Raw genomic sequence first — 23299 nt, 5'->3', positions numbered from 1 at the left:
CGGCGTGCCTTCTGTTAGTGGAAGGAAGTTGGCCCTTGCTCAGTGGATTCGGCTCATCATCCTCTAGGCGTCTAGGGCTTCGAAGAGGCTACCCAGCCTTATTCTACCTCTGTCGTTAGGGATTATCTCGACCAGCGCAAGAAGGTGGCTGCTGCTTAGGATCCTGAATTGGGACATCCTGTTGAGCAGAAGGCGACTGCTCCAGCCTTTGAGGGCTTGCTGGCTGAAGCGAAGGAATTGGATTTGGGGCCCGTTGTGGTGGCTGATCCGGTTGAGAAGCCAGCGCGGCTTGTCCTCGAGCCAACTGAATGACTGCTTCTAAGGCGGCTATGGCATCTCTCTGTCGGTGGTCCATGTCTACCTGCTGCTCATTCAGTTCTTGACGCTGACATTCGATTTCCCTCTGCTACAGCGACAATGTCTCAGTCGTATTCTCTTGATTGGCCTTCAGATTGGCCAACTCCTCCTGCAACACACTCAGTGTTGTCCTCAGTGTTTTAGAATCCATTTCTTCCACCTCAAAATCCAAGTGTGGATCATTTTTAGCCACATTTGGAGGAGGAGGTTGAGTGGATGCATCGCCAGAAGCCTACCTAGTTCTCTTGGATGTCTTAGCCATTTGGTCTTCTTGAATTTTTGGATTAAGCTCTCAATGAAAGCACCAAAATGTTGACCCTCAAATTGTTCAACGACACAGACTCAAATGAACGATAGAAAATGAGAGGAAAACAAGAAGAGAATCAAATGGAAAATAAACGACACACACGATTTATAGTGGTTAGGCCTCGGTGGATGGTAATGACCTACATCCACTTGTTGTTCTTATTGATATTGAATCCCAACACTGTGATCAATGAACTAGGGTTCACGAGTTTCACAAGCCTTGGGAGATTAAAATTTCGGTGAATAATCACACTATATGCTTCTCTTTGAGTACAAAGATTCAAAGTTCAAAAGTCCCTTCCTTGAGTCATTTCATTCTTGTTTATAGACTCAAGAAGGTTACATGGGTCGATGGGCCTTAATTACAATTGGATTAACGTGTTAAGGTGATAAAGGAAAATATAATTAATGCAATTATTACAAGATTGCGTATAAAAAAGGAAGTAAATGAAAGCATGCGACCAGATTGGTCGCACCGAAACGTGAGACTTGATGAATTAATGATTCTCTGGTCGATCATCGAACAAGATTCGTTTTAGGCAAAACCACCGCGTACCAGACACGTGCCAGCCAGTCCTGCCACGTCATCAGGAGCCGTTTTTTGGGTAAACAGTAGGGTTCATCGCGATCTGGTTATATCCAGAGTACGTGTAACGACCCAAAATTTGCTAATAAGGCTTAAGTGCCTTGATTAGCGTGCTGGGAGGACATAATTGGTATATATGTGATTAAATGATTAAATGCATGTTTATGAGTATTAAATATGCATGTGGGCCCCTTTTAGCTAATAAGGGCATATTTGTAATTTTTGGCCCATTGAGGGCTTAAATGTGATTATGTGTGATAATTGTTGAGACCACATTATTATGTGGATATATTTGCAGCATATGGCTCGAGACGATCCTAGTGAGTGGATTGGTGAAATAGTCACGGCAGGGATTAATACCCGACTCGGGGTAGCCTGGGGGTATTTTTGGGAATTTAGAGAATCTATTGGGAATTATTAGATGTTGGATAAATAATTGGTAATTAATTGGATGACGAGATTAATTGGTAGATATTAGGAACATTTAAGGAATTAGCTCGAACTAGGGGAAATGACCATTTTACCCCTAGGGATAAGTTGTGGGCTAGCTAATTAAGAGGGGCAATAGGGTCTTTTGCCTAGAAACTAAGGATTGACTTAGAATTATTTAGAAAAAAATAGAAAGAGGTAGAACAACTCAAGGAAAAGCTCTAAGCTCACTCTCTTTCATCTCTCTCACGTACTATCTCTCTCTGTCTCTCACTCTCCCTTATTGAATTTTGAAGCTACGGACCCAAAGGGTGCATAAGTTAGGCTTGGGCTGGAGATATTTGAAGGAAAATTGAAGGAATTGGAGAGGATTCAAGCTAGGAATTATAGCTAAAAACTTATGTTGAATCAGCCATAGATGAGGTAAGTTTTGGTCTCTTAATTTGCTGAAGAATATAGCTTAAATTGGGTAGAATTAGGCTGAGTAATTTAAAGCTTAGAACATGGGTTATTCTGGGATTTAAGTAGGATTAGACTATATTTTTGGAGTAATGGATTCTGGTTGAATTGGGGTATTGGTATTGGTATTGGTATAATTGTTTAGGAGATTAATGTTTAAAGTATGTGATTTAATTATGAATTCGTAGCTAGTTTGGTGTTGAATGGAGGTGATTTGTTGGGGAAATTCTGGGTTACTCTTGGTGTTTTTGGTTGGGAGATGCATGTGAAAAACCCAGATTTTCTGGGTTCGAAGGGGGCGCGCCACAGTGCGTGTGGCCATTTTGGCCTGGGCATGGCCTCTGACTTGGGGGCGTGCCACGACCCACTGGGCCAAGTTGCAGCCCGCCTCCCCCTTTGGCTTGGGGGCAAATCACGACCCATTAAGCCAAGTCGTGACCCGCCTGGGAATTTTAGCTTGAGAATTGTTTCTAGAATTGGTGAGGCTTTAGGGGTTCGAACCTAGGCGCTTGGGACAATTTCTACTACCCGGTTTAGTAGAAATTGAGGTCCCGGGGGCTAGTTTCTGTCTCCTAAGTATTTATTTGGATTGGAAGTTGATGGATACCATTGGCCTTTGTGACTAGGTTTATCGCCAAGGCCCAGGGCTACGGATCATGCTCAGAACCATTTCATTTTCTTTGATCGGAATTAAAGGTAAGAAAATTGTACCCTTGTGTGGCTGTTTTGGGACTGAGATTCCCTATATCTGAATCCAAATGTTGTATGATTATGATATGCCATGTGAACATGAATTAAATGACCTAAGAGAGTCGAGGTTGAAAATTTTCGTACAGGACGCGGCTCGGCCACTAAGAGCTGGGGTCAGCTAGATAAACACTTGACTCAGCCTAAGCGAGTCGGAGTCAATGGGTTAAACAGAGGGTGCGGCCTAAGGGCGTCGACCCTGAGTAATGTATAATGATTGTGATAAACTGTTGGGTATAAATATGCTTACTATTGTTAATCTGATGTTAATGGCTTGTTAAGTACCGAAGTGATTGGCTTGTGATTCATTGACTGTCATCACTGATTATGTGTTTGCTATGGTCTGCTGAATATCTGGTTATCTGTCTTGTGAATTATTGATCATGCTATGCTGTTATGGTTTTATTTTTGGGCCTTGGCTCACGGGTGCTACGGGGTGCAAGTAAAGGCAAGGGTAAGATGGACCAACCATGAGTTGGAGAGCTCTGGGGGTGGGGTGTACATTGTCAGCTACTTGTCCGCCATAGCCGAGGGATTATACAGGGACTGAAAACCTAAACTGTGTATTTTTCCATTAGAGTGGCCTATGATTATATATAACTTTTGGAAGTTTGTAAATTTTTCCTTTAAACCTTGTTTTTGGGATCCCATGTACTAAACATTTATTTTAATGAAAATTCTCCGTTTATGACCATAATCTTTTAACCCTAACTTGATTATGACTTTAGGATCACATCTTTATCCAAATGACTTGATTTGTGAGTCTTGCACTATTTTAAACACACAGTGTAATGGTCTTGGTTATCCAGGACGTTACAGTATGCGTCCATGAAGGACATTAGCTCGTGACCTGCCGCGGCGTCTACCAACTAGTCAATCCTTGGCATTGGGAAACAGTCCTTGGGACAAGCCTTGTTTAAGTGAGAGAATTTGATACAGGTTCTCCACTTCCCATTCAGCTTCGGGACCAGCACGGGATTGGCCACCCAAATCGAGTATTTTTTCCTCTTGGATAAACCAGCATTTTAGTAACCGAGCTACTTCTTCCTCTAACGCTTCAGCTCAGACTGTTCCCAAAAGCCTCAGTTTTTGGGATTTTTTAGGCACATTTTTGTCCAAATTTAATGTGTGAATTATTATATTTGGATTGATTCCAACCATATCCTCTTGCAACCAGGCAAAAACATTCAGGTTCTCTAGTAAAAAAAAGACCAGTTCCTCCTTTCTTTTGTCTTCAAGATTCTTTCCAACTCTTACAACTCTTGAAGCTTCTTTGGGGTCGATGTTCACTTCCTCGAGCTCCTCTATGGCTTTGAGCTATGACCTGTCTTCGCCTATCCGTGGATCAATGTTGTCATGTTGGACGACCTCACTATCCCTTTTTTGTTGAGGTTTTTTGTAACGCCCTGGGTAGCCAAGACCGTTACACTGTGTGTTTAAAAAGGTGCAAGACTTTCTAATCAAGTCATTTAATTAAAAACGTGTCACTGAAACTAAAATTGAACTAGGATTAAAAGATTTTGGACATGAAAGATACATTTCATTTAAATAAACATTTCGTACATGGGATCCCAAAAGAAATAGAGTTTAAAGGGAAGTTTACAAAATTTCAGGGTATATACAACTACTCACTACAAGAAAAAATGCTTTTAATAACACCAAAAATGTGTTATCAAAACATACCATAACACTTTTTGATGTGTTAAGACCGACTATGTTATCGTAGGTCATGGTACTTTACATAACACTTTATCATTGTTATACAGATGTGTTATTATACTATCAACGATAACACACTTTCTATGTTATTTTAATAAATAGATAAGTGTTTAATTATATTATTTATAGTCGATTATACAACACATTTCAATACTTATAAATTTGTGTTATACTACAATTTAGTATAACACATTTTTTGTGTTATACTACACTTTAGTATAACACATTTTTTGTGTTATATAATGAAGTTTGCATAACAAAATTATTTACATAAAAAGTGTTATTGTAATAGATATTATAACACAATTTTCGTATTATTTTAATATTTAGATAAGTTTAAATTCTCATTATATATTCATTTATATAACACTAATTTATTCTATTATATTTTAATTTTTTTTAATATAATTAAAATTAGCTTTCTAATATATACTAGAATCATCAAATGTACTTGATTTTCAAATAACAAAAAGTAAAAACATTCAACATTGTATTAACAATCCACAAATTAGTTTAAAACATTCAACATTGTCATCAACAACAAAATGTTCTTTAAGTATTCAAGTAGTCTTAAATATACAACATATTGAAAAGTTACTACTTTCAGCACAAAATATTCTACAGCTGCCCAACACAAAGCCTTCAAAATTAAGTATCATTTTCTCCTCCAATTGATGGAGAAAGAGACATTTTTCTCCTGCAATAGCAGATAAAAGGTAAGGTATATGCTTAAAAAAAATTAAAAAATATGAATCAAATAATAAAACGGTATACAATATAAGACCTAAGCAAGCAGTACCAAGTGAACATACTTCAAAATTCAAAATACTGCTATCACACAGTGAATTGATACATATTACAGTAAACAAACATTAACATTTTCAGGTTAAAGGGGCCTCAATTTCACCCTAAAGACATCTCTGGTTCAGGTGCTTAATTACTGAGACACCATGTTAAAAGTTTGGGAGATTTGAGTTACAAAAGCATTTAGAGTGGTTTGCAAAGAATATCCAATATCAAATTAAGGGTACTGTCTTCCAGCTGCAACATAGACAAAACAGAAAATATTAATATAAATAACATAACATACTCACAACAAAAGAAAGGCCTTGCTTGAAGCACTATAAGGGTTCCAGAAGGAGGAAATGCAAGCCTCCCCAACCAACCCAAAACAAGCCTACCTAGGGCCTTGCTTTAGTGTTGTTCTATGCCCTTTTTGGTGTAGAGTGGTTTTCCTGTAAGCATTTCAGCAAATACATCCTATGCTCCAAATATCTATTACAGGAGTGTACTGAAGACAAAGTAGAGGTCTTAGACTCTTAGTATTAGAAACAAAGTACTAAGCAACCATACACTTGATATGATCTAGAGTAAGAAGGTAACATAAAAATTAACATTGGCAATCCCCTCAAAGATATTGGAAAATACTAAAAAGCATTGATACTTGTTAATTGTCAATCAAAAACAATGTCTGCAACTATTCTTTTACCATAAATAAGTGTGAGAGTACATAATAGGTAGACTGACCCATTGTCAATTTGTCATATAAATAAAATGAAGAGAAATAGATCAATGGTGCTGAGAGAAACATGTATTTTGGTGATTCAAGCTTATAGACAAAATAATGATGGCCACATACCAGTAGTATATACAGTAGAAGAAGCCAATACAACATGCCAACTCATATATACATATATTGCAAGGGAACAATACTTGAAAAAAAAAAAAAAGTATTGGAGTATATTGTGGCATCAGTAATAGAAGAAATTGAAGAAACAACATGAAAGAAGAACTTCAAAAGATCATCAGAAAATCAACAAAAAAATGCAATACTTTATGCATATGTCATCAGCCAATCAATAGAAATTGAAAATAAAATCCCAAAGATCAATCCCAGCTTACTTTTGAGAAAAATTGACCCACAGAGTTCTGGAGCACAGTACCATCGAGTGGCAACATAGTCCTTAAAAAATGAAATGTTCAATAAGAAATGCAGTTTAACAGACTGACGTTCAGATATTGGAACTAAATAAATTGACCATTATTTGAAACATACCCCTCTTTAGATGAAAAACCTTCAAGCTTTTCTCTATTATCAGCTGCATTAGATGAGTTGACAGTAGAAGCAAGGCAAACTGCAACCAAGAAGCAGCCAACGCCAAGGAAAAGGATCTCGGCTCTATTAATTCTATTGTCTAAAAAGTAATTCAAGGTTGTTCCTGTCACCATTAAAGATCACAACAGAAGCAAAAAATTCAGTATCTATAAGAGCAACACAGACAAACATCAACATTTAGAAATGGTCAGAGAGAGAATGAAAGAAAGGACCTATAACAACTGTTATGCTTGCAGTGATCACTTCTGTGACTGATAAGCCAACAAAAGCCCAAGCATACTGAGTTGAGAGATTTCCAAGGCTAAGTACCACCCCTCCTTCCATTGCAAACATCACAGAAGGCCAATTATCCTGCACTAATCACCCTAACATGAATCAAAACCAAATACATACAATCCAATACAACTCCATTATGGCAAACAGATGAAATTTTCATTATGCTGTGTTCCTTATCACTGGTCTCTCCAAATAGTACCACATTCATCAAAGAGAATAGAGAATGAATGAACTAAACTTTATCATTCAACGCTTGTAATGAGCTAAAAAATATAATCAATACTAAATTAATCATGAGAAGGAGCAGCCAAAAGAATTATATAAAAAAAAAAAAGAGGAAAAACAAAAAAGAATGGATTCTAGACAGAAGCTTCAAACTTCTATAAAAATAAATTGATTTTCACCTCTGCTAAATTGATTTTCAGCTTTGTTAGGGTAAAAAAAAAAAGGAGAACAGAAGCTTCTGTTTTGGAGGTAATCTCTGAAAATTACATAGGCCAAAAAAATATGACAAAAGCCTTTGGCATGCCTTAGTAATCAATGGTGGTCATTATCTAGATGGTATCATCATAGGAAGGAGAACCATCACACTGTACTACATGGTATCATCAACATTCCTTTGTGATTAAATAATAGCATTTCATACTTCCAAACAGGCCCCCTGTGTGATCGCTGCCATCACACACACATAAGAGTACTTAATAGAAAATGAATTGGATAAAATGATCTCTGTAAATGTACCAGAGATATGGGACTTTATTATTTATAGCTGAATAGTACAAAGATACAAAGAGAGGGAAAAAGGAGCTGGAAACCAAGAAATGATTAATAGGAAACTAACCACACTAATCTACTAACTATATCTGAACCTATATTTCCTACAAATTTAGAAGGATTAATACTATAGTCAAAGACTTTTTCGATTATATATTTATTGTAAAATTTGAAGCAACTTTAAGTTGTATTTTCTTTCTTTCTTTTTAATGTTTGGTGTAAAATTATAGATTTAGTATTGCCCTTTGCTTGTTCTTAAAAAGAAAAAAAAAACTTTTGTGATAACAGTTTTCGAATGCAATGATGTTTTCTATAAATTCAATTCACTCTAGCCTATCAAGGAAAAAAAAATTATGATGTATATTAAATGCCAAGATAATAACAATAATATATTTTATTCATCTTTCATTTTAATTGTAAAAAAAAACTCTTAAAGTTGCTCACATATACGTACAAAACTAAATCTTAATTATATCTAGGGTTATATTTTTTTGGAAAACTGCCTTAGCATTTACTATTGATCCCCTAGGGTGATTATTCGGATATCAAATCAATGGTTTGTTATGCATGAGTAAACCTTATAAGGATCTTGATTACCTTATTTATGGAACATTTACAGCATTGGAATGATTACCTTATTTATGAAGAGGACATAACAGTAGTAGTGTCTAAATGAGAAGTTTGTTCAAGTGTTCATGATGCTCCCTTATTGGAACAACACTCAAATGGTTTAATAGTTTGGTCTATATCCCTGATACTAGATAGCTATGGATTATGTCTTTGGGCACCAAACACTGCTATATATAGCAGAACCTGTTTGTTGCAAAAGGAAAATAAAATTGATCGTTCATACCATACGAGTTATGAAATGTAGAATCACCTTTAAAGAAAAGGCAAAAATAAATACCTCTAAGCTTGATTATGATTAACCACTGTTCGACGAGAGTGACTTCTGTTATCATTTTTCCCCAATGCTCCATCAATAACCACGGCACTATCAAGAGACTCTCGTACTCTTTCTCTTGCAGGAGAATGTTGCACTTGCACATCATCTCCATCTTCACCATCTATTCTCAAATTCCCACCAAAGGATTCTTTCTCTCCGATTTCAACAGGAAAATACGAGTCCAAACCATGTCTTCGCTCTTCTTCTGGGTTCTTTTCTAGATCGTCATAATTCAAATCGTAGAGAAGAAAGTTCCTCCACAGTTGCCTGCAACTCCCTTGTTATATGGGTTCTCCTTCTTGTCATATCGATATCAGAAGTTCTCATAAGTAGTTTGGTTTGTACATATGAGGTAGAGATGGAAAGCTGTAAGACCACCAACGAACCAAACAGCTATAAAGCAGTATGCTATTAGAAAATCTGATAGATAATCAACCTTCATAGCTTCCAAGACTTTGCCGTGTCTCCTAATTATGTGAATCCAAGAAAATGTGAACACATAAATGCAGAGGATCGTTGAAGTTGAAATGAATGCGAAGAAGAACCGATAGTTACGCTGCACCATAATCAATTCATGACAAAAGAATCGATACACCATAACAGAGTAAATTCCGATAATAATTGAACAAAAAAACGAACATTGATTATGATATTCTAATAATTTGTAACAACTCTACAAGTTCTTCTAATGTACATGAATACTGGCAGGTGACATGAAAATGGAGGCGAGAAGTGTGCTCACTGATATTACAAAAGACACAGAGCCACTATTTCACAAAATACTTTGGCTGATTAAAACACCAATAAGTGTCAACCACAAAGAATAACAAGAATAACAGTATTGCCCTTTTGGTCTATTTCATAATCTGCCCAACTTTGATTTGAAAATATTCTTATTCCATTGACATTTTCCAAGGATGATTTTTTGAGGGAAGTTGATAATTCATAATATTTAAGGTTAATCTTTGGACTAGATATTAGGAGAACAAATATTGAACAGAACATAACCTAAATTCAAATTGGTGCATGTGTGGAAGGAGGAGAAAACAGGTACAATAACTTACTATTCCAATGCATTGACCGACCCAGGGACAATGATGATCAAATCTCAGAACACAGTTGTTGCAAATGGAACAATGAGAAGCATGGGGAGGGCGATACAGCAAACAAGTGTCACAGTACTTCACTTTTATTGTGTGACCATTCACAAGAACATCTTTCGTTCGAGGTAGTTTAAAATGTGGAGTCCTACCATTAACCCACTCCATGGACGGTGTAGGAACATCATCTTCATCTGGTTCAAGAGGCCTTGTATTTCTAGGAACAATACCCGGATCTCTACTAGATGTTAGGAAGAGAAATTTCAAGTCCTACAAATTTGTCCATTTGTTAAATTATGTCAAAGTAAACAATATAAACAAACACAAAGAGCTCCATGTACTCTCTCACAATTAGGTTCATTCTAAGAAAAAGACACACATAAAGCAACTTATTACAGAAACTTATCCCAAGTTTATTACATTCAGAAGAAAATGAATCATAATTAAGAGGAAATTACACTAGCCACTCTTATCATTGAGTCAATTTTCAAAAGCTAAACTAGCCTTACCTATGTCATAATGCTTTTAAAAATTCCTAGTACTCCAATCCAATATACACCTACAACTCTGAAAAAGGTAAACTTAAGATCCTAGCAATTAAGTCCTATTATAGACTATTATTTGTCCATGTAAACTTAAGATGTTACTCGCTATTAAAAAAAATTACCAAATAGACTTCGACCTATTAAGTAGATTGAGTTAGTTCAAGATCGAAACTGGACCTATTGTGCCAAATGAAATATGCTTAAAGTGATAATATTTTTTAATAGAAAACATTTAATTTATATTACAAATTACATTACTATACTATTAATTATAGAAAGTAATTTTTCTATACTATAGCTAATGGATTTCAAATTTTTAGTGATACTTTCTATAAAGTTGATCAAAGGATTTTTTTTAACTCAGTTATACGTGAGAAGAATTGTGGAACAAATAACTGAAAGAATTTTTCAAATGGTAAAAGAAATTGGAGAACAGCCTAGGAAAAAGATTGCCATAGTGGTAAAGTATAATCACAAGATGTAGAGTGTGATTGAAAAGAAATATATTAAAAAAAAAAAACATTATACTTGCCCAGAAATCTTTCCTCTTAGAAGATATCAATGCTAGAAAGAAGAAATAAAATACTTACCAAAAGAGTAAGAATTGCGCCAACGACCAATACGAGATTCCAGTTACTTTTATAGTAGTACCTCATGTGATCTATTTCATAAAAAACCTTTACACAAAAGGCAATTGCAGGCCCAACTATAAGAAATACAGGTAGAAGCACGGATGCTGCATCGGGGCCAAAAATGAATTGCCCACCACAGAAAAATTCCTGGAAAGAACAAAGAAAGCTGTATTAATGAAAGTAGGAAAATAATTATCATGTCAATGTTAGCTCCATACCCATTCTCAATTAACTTTATGCTTGATAAAATTCAACAAAGATAGCAACTCAAACCAATGGCCAACTATATGTAACAAAGAAAAACAAACTCTAAAAATGACTAAGAACTTAATTAATTGTGATGATTTTTGTAAGACCCAAAAATTTGGGTCATCAAAGATTCCTTTCTAAGCATTTTTTGTTTAATGAAGAAGGAACAAAACGCATCGTTTCATCAATACTAAGAAACAACAAAAATTCTGAACTACTAAGGTTCCATATTTGCACTGTGGCAGAAGTAGAAACTGGTTCTCATCAAACATAAAACGTCCAACTAAGAAGAGAAATAACTAGCTTATCATACTGATGACGTGGACCAACAGTTTAACTGTTTAAGTTTTTCTCTTCATAGTTAGTTAGTTAGATTTTTCCTATAAATAGTAGAAGTATAACCTGTGAACCTTTGATTCATTTTTACATTAATACTTTGTTGAATTGTAGAGAGAATCGTCACGAACTTGATCATTAGAGTCCCCGATCCCTTTTGCAGATATCCCGGGTGTTTCAATCTTAGTTTTAACCCATGAACAATTACGATGAGTGATTACGTCGATAAGGGACATTTACTATGCATTAATTACTTACATAATTGGATCTTAACACCTATGAAAATAATTAATTTTGTCAAATTTTGGATTCAATAATTTTAAAAATGTAAAATTTGTTCTATCCTTAATCACTATTATTTGACTAGATTGGCCATCATACCAAGAATAGGACTGAATACAAGGTAATCCACTCAACAAGCAATGTAAAACTATCTAAGATTTCTCTATATTCAGGTCGAAATCATGAAAATTAAAATTGTATTTTTTTCTCTCCTCCATTGATGCATACATATAAAAATAACTCAATCTCACAGAAGATCAAATCATTAAGAACTGTAGTATAGAAAAATGATGACCAAAAAGTCTGTTCCTTTCCTGAACTCCAAAATAAACCAAGTATGAGAAACCACAAACTATGCAATAATAATAATAATCCACCTATGTTTTCTGCTTTAATCAAATTAGTAAGGCTAACTAAACAGCTACATTATTCATAGTACTTTTCAGCAGTTTTTCCACTGAAACTGATCATATAAACATAATCAAAGGTTACAAAAAACAACCAGAACAACAACCACTTTCCAAGCCAATAAACAAAAATCCAAAAAAAAAATTGGAGCTCATAACCCATCAAATCACTTGTAAAGACAAGTTATAGGAAACCAAACAAATAAATAAATAAAAGAAAGAAAGAAAATCCAACTGAGAGGGATAAGAAAAGAGAAGGAAAAACTTACATTGCTTCCCTTCCAAACTTGATAGACCCTATTGGGTTTCTCTTTCTCCTGAGGGGTGGCCATAAAGAACAACCCTAATTCTGATTTTTTTTTTATAGTTCTCACCCCTGACTTTTTTGTTTTAAATCAAAATCCCATGTCTTCTTCCTCCTCCACGAAATCCATAACCCCAAAAAGAAGAAAAACCCTTCAACAAAACTCTAAAACCCACCTCCAAAAAGTTATCAAAACTCCAAAACTCCAGCTGAGTAGCTACATGTAATATCCATATATGGATTTAAATTTATTTAGTGATGAGTTTAGTCGTGGCCTCATAAGCAACCCCAGACTTCCAAACTTTGGGTATGGCATTGGTATAGTGAACCCAATAAGTGTACCCTAAACTGACTGCAGCTTGGAATCTCAAGGTGATCGGTCCGCTGCTTGTTGGTGGATTTTCCATGTCCCAAACTGCCCCATAGGCTCTGCGCATGGGTTTCCATTATTTGGTATCCTCCTGCACATAAACAAACAGCATTGGCTCATCAATCAATTTATTGGTTAGTATATTAGTATTAAAGGTTAAAATCAGTTTTCAACTTTTTAAAAGACTTATTTTATACATTGAATAATTTTCCAATGGTATAGCATATTTCAAAGAGACCTTTTTGGACAGTTTTGAAAATGGTGTTGAGTATTATTAAGCTATATAAAAAAATGAAGGTGAATCAGTAGGATGACAATTTCAACCATGTCTCCAGTGTATATATCTCTCTCAGTTGCAGCAACATAAACTGTTTTCACCAAATCAATTGCTTTCTGCTTCAGAAAGTGGAGTGACAGCATCCTGTCATTGCAAAGGATTTGTGGATTAGACAAAGGCAGAGTAAGGACCATATATGAATGGGTAATATAAACTTGAGGTCAAAGAATATACCTGAACATGCAATAGAAAAGGGCTGGGAGCCTTTAGACGCTTATCCAAAACAGGCATGATAAGTATTGAACCAGAACCTTGAGAGCTATATCCAACCTTCTCATAGGAACCAACAACAACGTATGTGAAGACACAACCCTTGCCTATTAAAATCAATACATCTAATTAGCATGCAGAAAGGTCATCAAACAGGCAACACTAGAGTTTTATCGATTACCTTCATTATCAAGACCACCTAAAACATTGAATGAGTAGTAAGGAAAGAAATGTTTGTAGTAGAGAGTGTTTGACAGCAATTGGGCCATAGTAGGGCAGCTCATTTGTTTGTTATGTTGATGTTGATAAATCTAACGAAATATGATATAAGTTATAAATAGATGAAAACGAAAAGGAAGGTAGCTACCTAAAGGGTCAATCAAATACCTCACACCCACTCATGAAAGTATTTTAAAGTGTGCAGATATCTTAGTTTATTCAACTTGGTATTACTACTTGAAGCCTTACTAAATGTTTAGCATCCAATTGCTTCTATAAAGCTCTCACATCAGCTTGAAAACCAGATGAAGCCATCACGGATTTATTAGCTCTGTGAGTTTAAGATAAATTACAAACATACAAAAGAGCAATTAAACCACAACATCAAGAATCTTAGGAGCCAATCTAAAAGCTTTTTTCATCTGTGAAAGAGTCCGATATAAAATCATCAGGCAACACAAAAAAAAGGAAAAGATACATTTTATTAATGCTTATTGAAATAAGCAACAATTTTCTATAGGGCGATCAGCAAACACACACATAAATACATATATACATATATATTGCTACCAAATTATCCACATGAGGTTCCACTCAACAAAGTGTAAAATGGAACCCAGAACTACAACTTTACTTTTACATAAACCAAATATTAAATGGTCAGTATATTGAGTCTACTGCCACAGTTCAAATACGAATTTGGCGACCACAAACGCACTACAAACCTTTTTCAAGGAAATAATTATAATCATTACCCAACAGTCCAATAAGTTTAGTAAAGCATTCGTTCAGCCTAAAACCTGCGCTTCCAACTCAAAAAACTCTCCTAGGTGAAATCTTAGCAAGTAAATATCTATTAAGAGTGGGAGAGAAGCGTACAGTTTACAAATTTTCGAGTAATCCCGAGTAAGAACATTATAACCGGTCGACATCCGAGTATCGGCGGTGATCACACAGTAATTGGCTCCCGCGATTGCCATACAGGATCCGCCATTATTGTAGTAGGGGAATCAGTTAGCGTGTTGCTTATTCATTGTGAAGGTGAAGGGCTAAGTCGGAGCAAGAGAAGGGCCTTAGGTTAGGTCTTGAAGAGGAGTGAAATTGGAGTATTGTAGTGTGACCCTTTCCTTTATTTTCTTTTCTTTTTTTTCAGTTCTTGACTTCGGTATTTGGCTGTCTTTAGCTTTAAGAAAACGAAAATGGTACCAATGGTTATGTTATACCTTGTTTTCCAATGCATAGGTGTCAAATTCTCACCTAAACACAAAAAAATTCCCATTAAAATCTCAAAAGACTAACAAAAGAAAGAAAACCCAGAAAGATGAGAAAACCAAAAAAATTTGGTGTGTTAAATTTTACCACGGAGAAGAGAAGCAACAGAGCCTATGGAAGAGAATTGGAAAATGAGGTAAAGACCACTGTCAATACAACAACAAACGAGTGATAAAACGTTTCTATGGTGGACATGGCCAATGGTTCCAATCTCAGTCAAAAACTATTTCTCTTTTCTCTCATCCAAAGCTGTTTTCGTGAGCCTTTTCACAGCTATTTCGTCTCCATTTCTTAAAACTCCTTTATATACCTCTACGTAGCCTCCTTTTCCAACCAAATTATCTAATACCCACATCACAAAACACCATTATAATCCAAAAGAACATAACAAAAATGGCAAGAAGAAGAAGAAGCTAACCTGAGCTGAAACCATCGGTGCCCTCACAGATTTCTTCAAAAGAGAAGCATTTCCAAATGGGTCTCTGAAAAGACTCGGTTCCTACAACTCCAATAGTCTTCTTCACCATTGGGGTTTGGAGCTTTCTTCTCTACTACTGCTTCTTCGCCGCTGCCACGTTTGCTGAGCTCTACACTAATTAGAATCTAGATGTAAGAGAAAATGAACATGATAAAGATGAGAGAAGCTATCAGAGGAAGAGTGATTTGGGCGAGATAGAGGAGAACACGAGAAAGAAGTAGGAAAAAAATAAAGATATATGTTTTTAGTTTCCCTCTAAATAAATTCACTAACCCGCCAATTTTACACTGTAGCGCATTTTATGTTCTATTTTTTTACCTAGCTTTTATAATACTTTTTCAATATTCTTATAGCCATGTGTTGTGAAAAGGGGGTTTTTCTTGTAGTGATTGGCCACTCTAAGGGCAAAATAGACATTTAAGGTTCTCCTATTCCTATCACCCCTCGACCCTGGCGGCTGAGCAGCTGACTATGTACATTCCGCCTCTAGAGCTCTCCAAATCAGGGCTAATCAAGCTTACCCTTGCCTTTACCTGCACCACGTAGCACCCATGAGCCAAGGCTCAGCAAGAGATAAAAAAACCATAATATCACAGCATGATCAATGACAATAATTGGATAAATCATAAAGCATAACCATATACTCAGCAATCCATAGCATTCACATAATCAGACATTCAGCATACCAAATTCATCAAATCAACATCAATAACCAAGTCATATAACAATCAGGGTCGACGCCCTTAGGTCGTACCCTCTGTTTACCCCACTGACTCTGGTCCGCTTAAACCGATCTTAGTGAATATTAAGTTGTCCTCTGCTACTAGTGGCTGAGCCGCGTCCTGTGCGCCAATATTAATGATGGCACTCTTAGGCCATTTGTTTCATATTCACATGGCATAATACCATCGTACAATAATGCATACAAGTATAGGGAACACTTAGTCCCATTATAGACTCGCAACCGGGTGCAGTTTTCTTACCTTTAATTACAAGCATTCTGATAACGAGAAATGACCCTTGAGCATGATCCCTTTTCCGAGCCCTAGCATACACCTAGTTACAACCAAGATAAGGGATTCCATCAATAAAAATTGAATAAAGGTTTTCGGTCCAAGTTCTAGCCTTCGAAACATCGAATTCCACCAAACACGGTAGTGGAATCGATCCCGAGCACCCTAGGTTAGGTTCCCACGCCTAAAACCTCCTCAAAGTCGAAAATTCCCTAAAGAGCCGCGGCCCTAAACCCCCTATGCCACAGCTCGCCTCCTACCAGAGGCCCAACCTCCTCAAACAGCAGACACGGGTCGCGGCATAGCACTCCCCATGTCGCGGCCCGCCCTTCACTTCGACTCACATCTGTTCTAGAGGGCCGCGGCATACCAAGAACAGAGCCGCGGGCTGACCCCTTCGAAGCCAAAAAAATCCCCATTTTCAACAACCAAACCTCAACCAAATTAACCCAAAACCATCCCAATAACACAAGTTAACTATCACTAACACCCTAACATGTTCCCAATAGTAAAACCCAACAAAAACCTAACTTAAAAAATTATTAAAATCACACTTCAATCCTTGAAACCCAAAAGCTTATAAACTTCTTAAAACATCCAGCAGTTCCCATAATTCACATGCTAAACCATAATTAAAAGCTTACCTTTACTGAAGAACAAATCCACCAAGTAATTGCTGAGCTAATTCCCAAGTCCTTAGCCTCAATTCAAGAGATTCCTAGCCCAAAATCCCTCCTTAGCTTCAAAGGTTAGCTTAGGAAAGAGAGTGTCTAGAGGAAGCTAAAGTGAGAGAGAGGAAAGAGTCGGTTTGTCCAAGTTCTACTATTTTCCTTGGTTTTGCTTTATCTAACCTTTGTTAATTAAGTTAATCTCGAGGCTAGGGGTACCAAAAACGTCCCTGAGGGAAAAATTGTAAATTTCCCCAATATTCCCTCCTAAACTCTCTAACTTCAAATATATCTCAAATTATTTATTTTCACAACCGAATAACCCAAATAAATATCTAATAGCCAAAATACCCCTTGACTCGCCCCGAGTCAGGTATCGGGTCCTGTTGTGACTTTCCCGCTAACTGGCTCCCTAGGATCGCCTCGAGTCGCATGTTGCAAATATATCCACGTAATAATGTCATCCCCACAATTAAAACATATAGTCACATTTATACCTTCAATGGGCCAAAATTACAAATATGCCCCTTTAAGCTAAACAGGGCCTACATGCATACTAATACCCATAAACATGCATTTCAGTTATCCATAAAATCATACAAGCATGCTTATCACAGAATCATGCATTAAATCATTTAAATCACATACAAACCAATTATGCCCTCCCAGCACACTAATCAAGGCCCTTAAGCCTTATTAGTGATTTTTGGGTCGTTACAACTATCCCCTCCTACTAAGAATTTCATTCTCGAAATTTACCTGAATAACTCAGGATATTAATCTCGTATTGTTGACTCAAGCTCCCAGGTTGCCTCCTCGACCCTACTATTCCTCCATAACACTTTAACTAGAGGAATAGTCTTGTTTCGTAGAACCTTGTCTTTCCGGTCTAAAATCTGAACCAGTTGCTCTTCATAAGACAAATCTGTCTGCAATTCCAAGTCCTCATACTTCAACACATGTGTTGTATCCGAGATGTACTTCTGAAGTATAGATACATGGAATACGTTATGTACTCCCGACAGCGATGGTGGCAAAGCCAACCTGTTAGCCACATGTCTGATCCTCTCTAAAATCTCAAAAGGCTCAATAAATCGAGGGCTCATCTTGCCCTTTTTCCCAAATCTCCTCACTCCTCGCAGTCGTGAAACTCGCAGAAACACGTGGTCCCCAACCTTGAACTCCACGTCCCTACGCTTAGGGTCAGCGTAGCTTTTCTGTCTACTCTGTGAAGCAAGAACTCTAGCTCGGATCTTCTCAATAGCTTCACTAGTCTTTTGAACCATGTCCGGCCCTAAGTACTTCATCTCACCCATCTCATCCCAATCAATGGGTGATCTACATCTCCTCCCATATAACATTTCATATGGATCCATTCCAATCGTTGACTGATAACTATTGTTATATGAAAACTCAACCAACGGGAGATACTTACTCCAAGATCCCTCAAAGTCAATCACACATCTCGTAAGCATATCCTCCAACATCTGAATTGTCCTCTCAAACTGTCCATCAGTCTGAGGATGAAAGGTTGTGCTAAACTTTAACTGAGTCCCTATGGCTTTCTGCAAATTACCCCAAAACTTGGAGGTAAAGATAGGATCCCGGTCCGACACAATAGACTTAGGAGCCCCATGGAGACGAACGATCTCCCTCACATACAACTCTGCATACTGATCCACTGTATAAGTCGACTTAACTGGTAAAAAATGAGCTAACTTGGTGTATCTGTCCACTATCACCCACACCGAGTCATGAAGCCCCACAGTCCTGGTTAAACCTCCCACAAAGTCCATTGTAACATCCTCCCATTTCCACTCAGGGATACCCAAAGGTTGAAGCAACCCCGCTGGTCGCTGATGCTCAGCTTTCACGTGCTGACAAGTCAAACACTTGGCCACGTACTCCATTACATCCTTCTTTATCATAGGCCACCAATACAATGTCCGTAGATCCTGATACATCTTCATGGTACCCAGATGAAGTGAGTACGACGTAGTATGGGACTCATCTAATATCTCTCATTTGATCCCTACATCAGCTAGAACACAAAGCCGCCCCTGATACCGTAGCATACAAACCTCAGAAATAGAATAGTCCTTAGCTACCCCCACTAAGACATTCTCCCTAATCTCATGTAACTGCGTATCTACCAATTGACCCTCCTTGATCCGCTCCAATAGGGTTGACTATAAGGTAACATTGGTCAATTGGCCCACCACCAGTTCTATCCTTGCCCTGGTCATCTCATCAGCCAACTCTCTAGAAATCTGAACAGAACTAAATAACTGCCCCGAGCCCCTCCAGCTCAATGCATCTGCCACTACATTGGCTTTCCCTGGGTGGTAAAGAATGTCACAGTCATAGTGTTTTACCAACTCCAACCAACGCCTCTGTCTCATGTTCAAGTCCTTCTAGGTGAAGAAATACTTCAAACTCTTGTGGTCGGTATATATCTCGCATTTCTCCCCATACAGGTAATGTCGCCACACCTTCAGTACAAATACCACTGCTGCCAATTCCAAATCATGGGTAAGATACCGCCGCTCATATTCCTTCAGCTGTCATGATGCATAAGCTATAACCTTCTCATTCTACATCAACACACAGCCCAAACCTAACATTGATGCATCACAATATACGACAAACTTTCCTTCCTCCAAAGGAAGACTCAGAACAGGTGCAATAATAAGTCGTCGCTTCAATTCTTGGAAACCGTTCTCACACTTCTCTGACCAGAAGAACTTCTGATTCTTTCGTGTCAATTATGTCATCGGTGCAGCGATCTTCAAAAACCCTTCCACAAATCATCGATAGTAACTAGAGGAAACTCCAAACATCTAATGCATTCCTTGGCCTGGGCCAATCTTTCACTACCTCCACCTTCGATGGATCCACCTTAATCCCATCTGCGCCAACTATGTGTCCAAGAAAGGTCACTTTTGGTAGCCAAAATTCACACTTCTTAAACTTGGCATATAACTGATGTTCCCTTAACCTCTGCAAGACCTGTCGAAGATGTTGCTCATGCTCTGCCTCTGAACTGGAGTACACTAAAATATCATCGATGAAGACAATGACGAACTGATCTAAGAAGTCCTTAAACTCCCTATTCATTAAGTCCAAGAAGGCTGCCGAGGCATTGGTCAAACCAAACGACATGACCAAAAACTCATAGTGTCCATACCTTATTCGGAAGGTCGTCTTCACTATATCCTCAGCCGGTGACAACCAAATCAAAGATCAATCTTCAAGAATACCATCTTACCCTACAGCTGATCAAACAACTCATCGAACCTTGGTAGAGGGTACTTATACTTGATAGTCAACTTGTTCAATTCTCTGTAGTCTATACACATCCTTGAAGTCCCTTCCTTCTTCACAAACAAAACCGGAGCACCCCATGGCGAGTAACTAGGCTTGATGAACCCCAAATCCAGAAGCTCTTGTAACTATATCTTCAATTCCTTCAATTCTGCTGGTGCGATCCTATATGGTGCTCTTGACACTGGTTTTGTCCCCGGCTCTAACTCAATAACAACCTGAATCTCCCTGTGCAGCGGCAGCCCTGGTAGATCCTCAGGAAATACATCCAAGAACTCACAAACCAATCTAGTCTCTCCCGGCCCTACTGGCAAAACTCTAGTAGTATCCACCACACTAGCCAAGAAACCAATACATCCTCCATGTAATAAGTCTCTGGCTCTTAGCGCTGATATCATGGGTACACGGGGTCCACATACCGTACCCACGAACACAAAGGGATCCTCTCCCTCAGGCTCAAAAGTCACCATCTTCTTCCTACAGTCAATAGTAGCCCCATATATGACCAGCCAATCCATCCCTAGAATCATGTCAAAGTCCTCCATATCTAGCTCAATCAAATCTACTGAAAGCTCTCAACCATCAACCATCATTGGCAATGCTCTAATCCATCTCTTAGAAACTATCAGTTCCCATGTAGGCAATATAGTCCCAAACCCTGCAGTACGATACTCACTAGGTCAACACAATCTATTAATCACCTTACTAGAAACAAATGAATGTGTAGCACCAGAGTCAATCAATACAGTAAAAGGAGAGCCAGCACTAGAAAGCTGACTTGTCACCACCGAGGGACTAGCCTCGGCCTCTGCTTGTGTCAAGGTGAACACTCGAGCTGGAGTCAAGCTGTCCACCTTCCCTGCTTCCCCTTTCTTCACTGTTGGGCAATCCTTCTTGAGGTGTCCCACTATTCCGCACACAAAACAGGCCTTGGCCCAACACTCACCCTGTGGCATCTTCTACACCTCATGCATTCTGGGTAGCTCCTCCATGTATCACTGCCTCCCTGACGGCCACCCTGAACACCCCAACCCCTCCTATCAGGACTAGCAGTGGTCGAAGTGTCAGGGGTCTTCCTCTTCAAATCCCTGGGGCCTCCACCCCTACCATACCCTGAATATGGAGGCACCGCTCTGCGACCCTCTCGCCTTGCAGCACTCTCCCTCCAAATCTTGTTCTCCACTTCCTCAGCAGTAAGAACCTTCTCAACAGCCTGGGCATAGGTCATCCCCCCAGGTACTATTGTAATTCTCACATCTCGGGCTATCATAGCATTAAGCCCTCTGATAAATCAATCTTGCCTTGCTGCATCTGTAGGCACAAGATCTGGTGCAAACTTCGCAAGTATGTCGAACTTCAGGGCATACTCAGTAACTGTCATGTTGCCCTATACTAATCCCACAAATTCACTCACCTTCGCTGCCCTGATGGCAACATTATAATACTTCTGACTAAACAAGTCCTTGAATCATCCCAACTCAAAGTAGTAACGTCTCTAGTCTGTGATGCCACTTCCCACCAGATGCGGGCGTCCTCTCTTAGCATGTATGTGGCGCAGGCCACTCTGTCATGACCTTCTACCCTCATGAAATCCAGGATAGAGGTAATCGTACTCATCCACTGTTCGACCTTCAATGGATCAGGTCCTCCCTTAAAGACTGAAGGATGCTGTCTCCTGAACTGCTCATACAACGGTTCCCAACTATTCCCAACTTTAACTGGCGGAACAACTGGTGCCACTACATGTGGCACAACGGATGCAGCACTCCCTAACGGAGCCTGCTGCCTCAGAAGACGGATCTGTTCATCTTGGCTCTAAAGCCGGGCCTGCATATCAGCCATAATCTGTTGCCAGTTCTCAGGGACTGGCGAAGGGTTCTGGCCCTGGTCATCATCTCTAGTCTCAGACCTGGTGTCGACTAGTCGCGTAGATCACCTTGGACGCATAGCTATCCAAGTTAATTTGCAATCAATGACTAGGCGACCAGACTATGATGACAGGGTAATAGCCTTTCCAAAGTCCACCATTGAGAAGCAACCAATCACAAGCAATCAAGATATAACAGTTCATTCAAATATTCATCCACATGCACCAGCGATGCTAATAAGCATGCCTCGACATCATCATGCAGTAATCAAAATATAAACATTTATCCATATGTTCATCCATACATAAGCAATATACAAATAATTATTTTAGATATTCATTTACATGCATAGCAATGCCAATAAGCATGCCTCAATATTGTTACACAGCAGTCAAGGGCCAGGCCCTATCAGTATCTCATGCTCTCTATTGATCAAACAGGTAACAACAATCATAATTCTTTCCAATCACTTAATCATATAAACATGTATACACATTTACCAAACCCTGAGTCAAGCTTGTCTTCAGTGGCGAATGTACATGTCCACCCGGTCTTCAGGAACCCTTAAACCTAGACCGCTCTGATACCAAGTTGTAACGCCCTAGGTAGCCAAGACTGTTACACTGTGTGTTTATAAAGGTGCAATACTTACTAATCAAGTCAATTATTTAGAAACGTGTCACTGAAACTAAAATTGAACTAGGATTAAAAGATTTTGGACATGAAAGATACATTTCATTTAAATAAACATTTCATATATGGGATCCCAAAAGAAATAGAGTTTAAAGGATAGTTTAAAAAATTCCAGGGTATATACAACTACTGGCCACTCTAAGGGAAAAATAGACATTTACGATTCTCCTGTTCCTGTCCACCCCTTGACCGTGGCAGCCGAGTAGCTGACTATGTACATTCCGCCTCTAGAGCTCTCCAAATCAAGGCTGATCAAGCTTACCCTTGCCTTTACCTA

At 38.2% G+C, this 23299-nt stretch overlaps 1 protein-coding gene and 2 pseudogenes across 1 annotated transcript; all 3 read right to left on the bottom strand.

Annotated features, from left to right (window-relative positions):
* Positions 1 to 5071: 5071 nt before the first annotated feature.
* Positions 5072 to 7066, bottom strand: LOC133794014 (ureide permease 3-like). Its single transcript, XM_062231204.1, has 3 exons — positions 6932 to 7066; positions 6660 to 6822; positions 5072 to 5300 (listed from the first exon to the last, which is right to left on the bottom strand). The coding sequence occupies exons 1-3, from the start codon at positions 7050 to 7052 to the stop codon at positions 5252 to 5254; spliced, it is 333 nt and encodes a 110-aa protein (XP_062087188.1). The 5' UTR covers positions 7053 to 7066; the 3' UTR covers positions 5072 to 5251.
* A 1881-nt stretch (positions 7067 to 8947) lies between these two features.
* Positions 8948 to 12851, bottom strand: LOC133795955 (probable protein S-acyltransferase 4; annotated as a pseudogene).
* A 368-nt stretch (positions 12852 to 13219) lies between these two features.
* Positions 13220 to 14849, bottom strand: LOC133795954 (proteasome subunit beta type-1-like; annotated as a pseudogene).
* Positions 14850 to 23299: the final 8450 nt, after the last annotated feature.

Source organism: Humulus lupulus, chromosome 8 (assembly GCF_963169125.1).
Source record: "Humulus lupulus chromosome 8, drHumLupu1.1, whole genome shotgun sequence".
In the NCBI taxonomy this organism is placed as follows: Eukaryota; Viridiplantae; Streptophyta; class Magnoliopsida; order Rosales; family Cannabaceae; genus Humulus; species Humulus lupulus.
The sequence above is the reverse complement of the archived record's forward strand: the minus strand, read 5'-3'. Positions and strand labels throughout refer to the sequence as shown.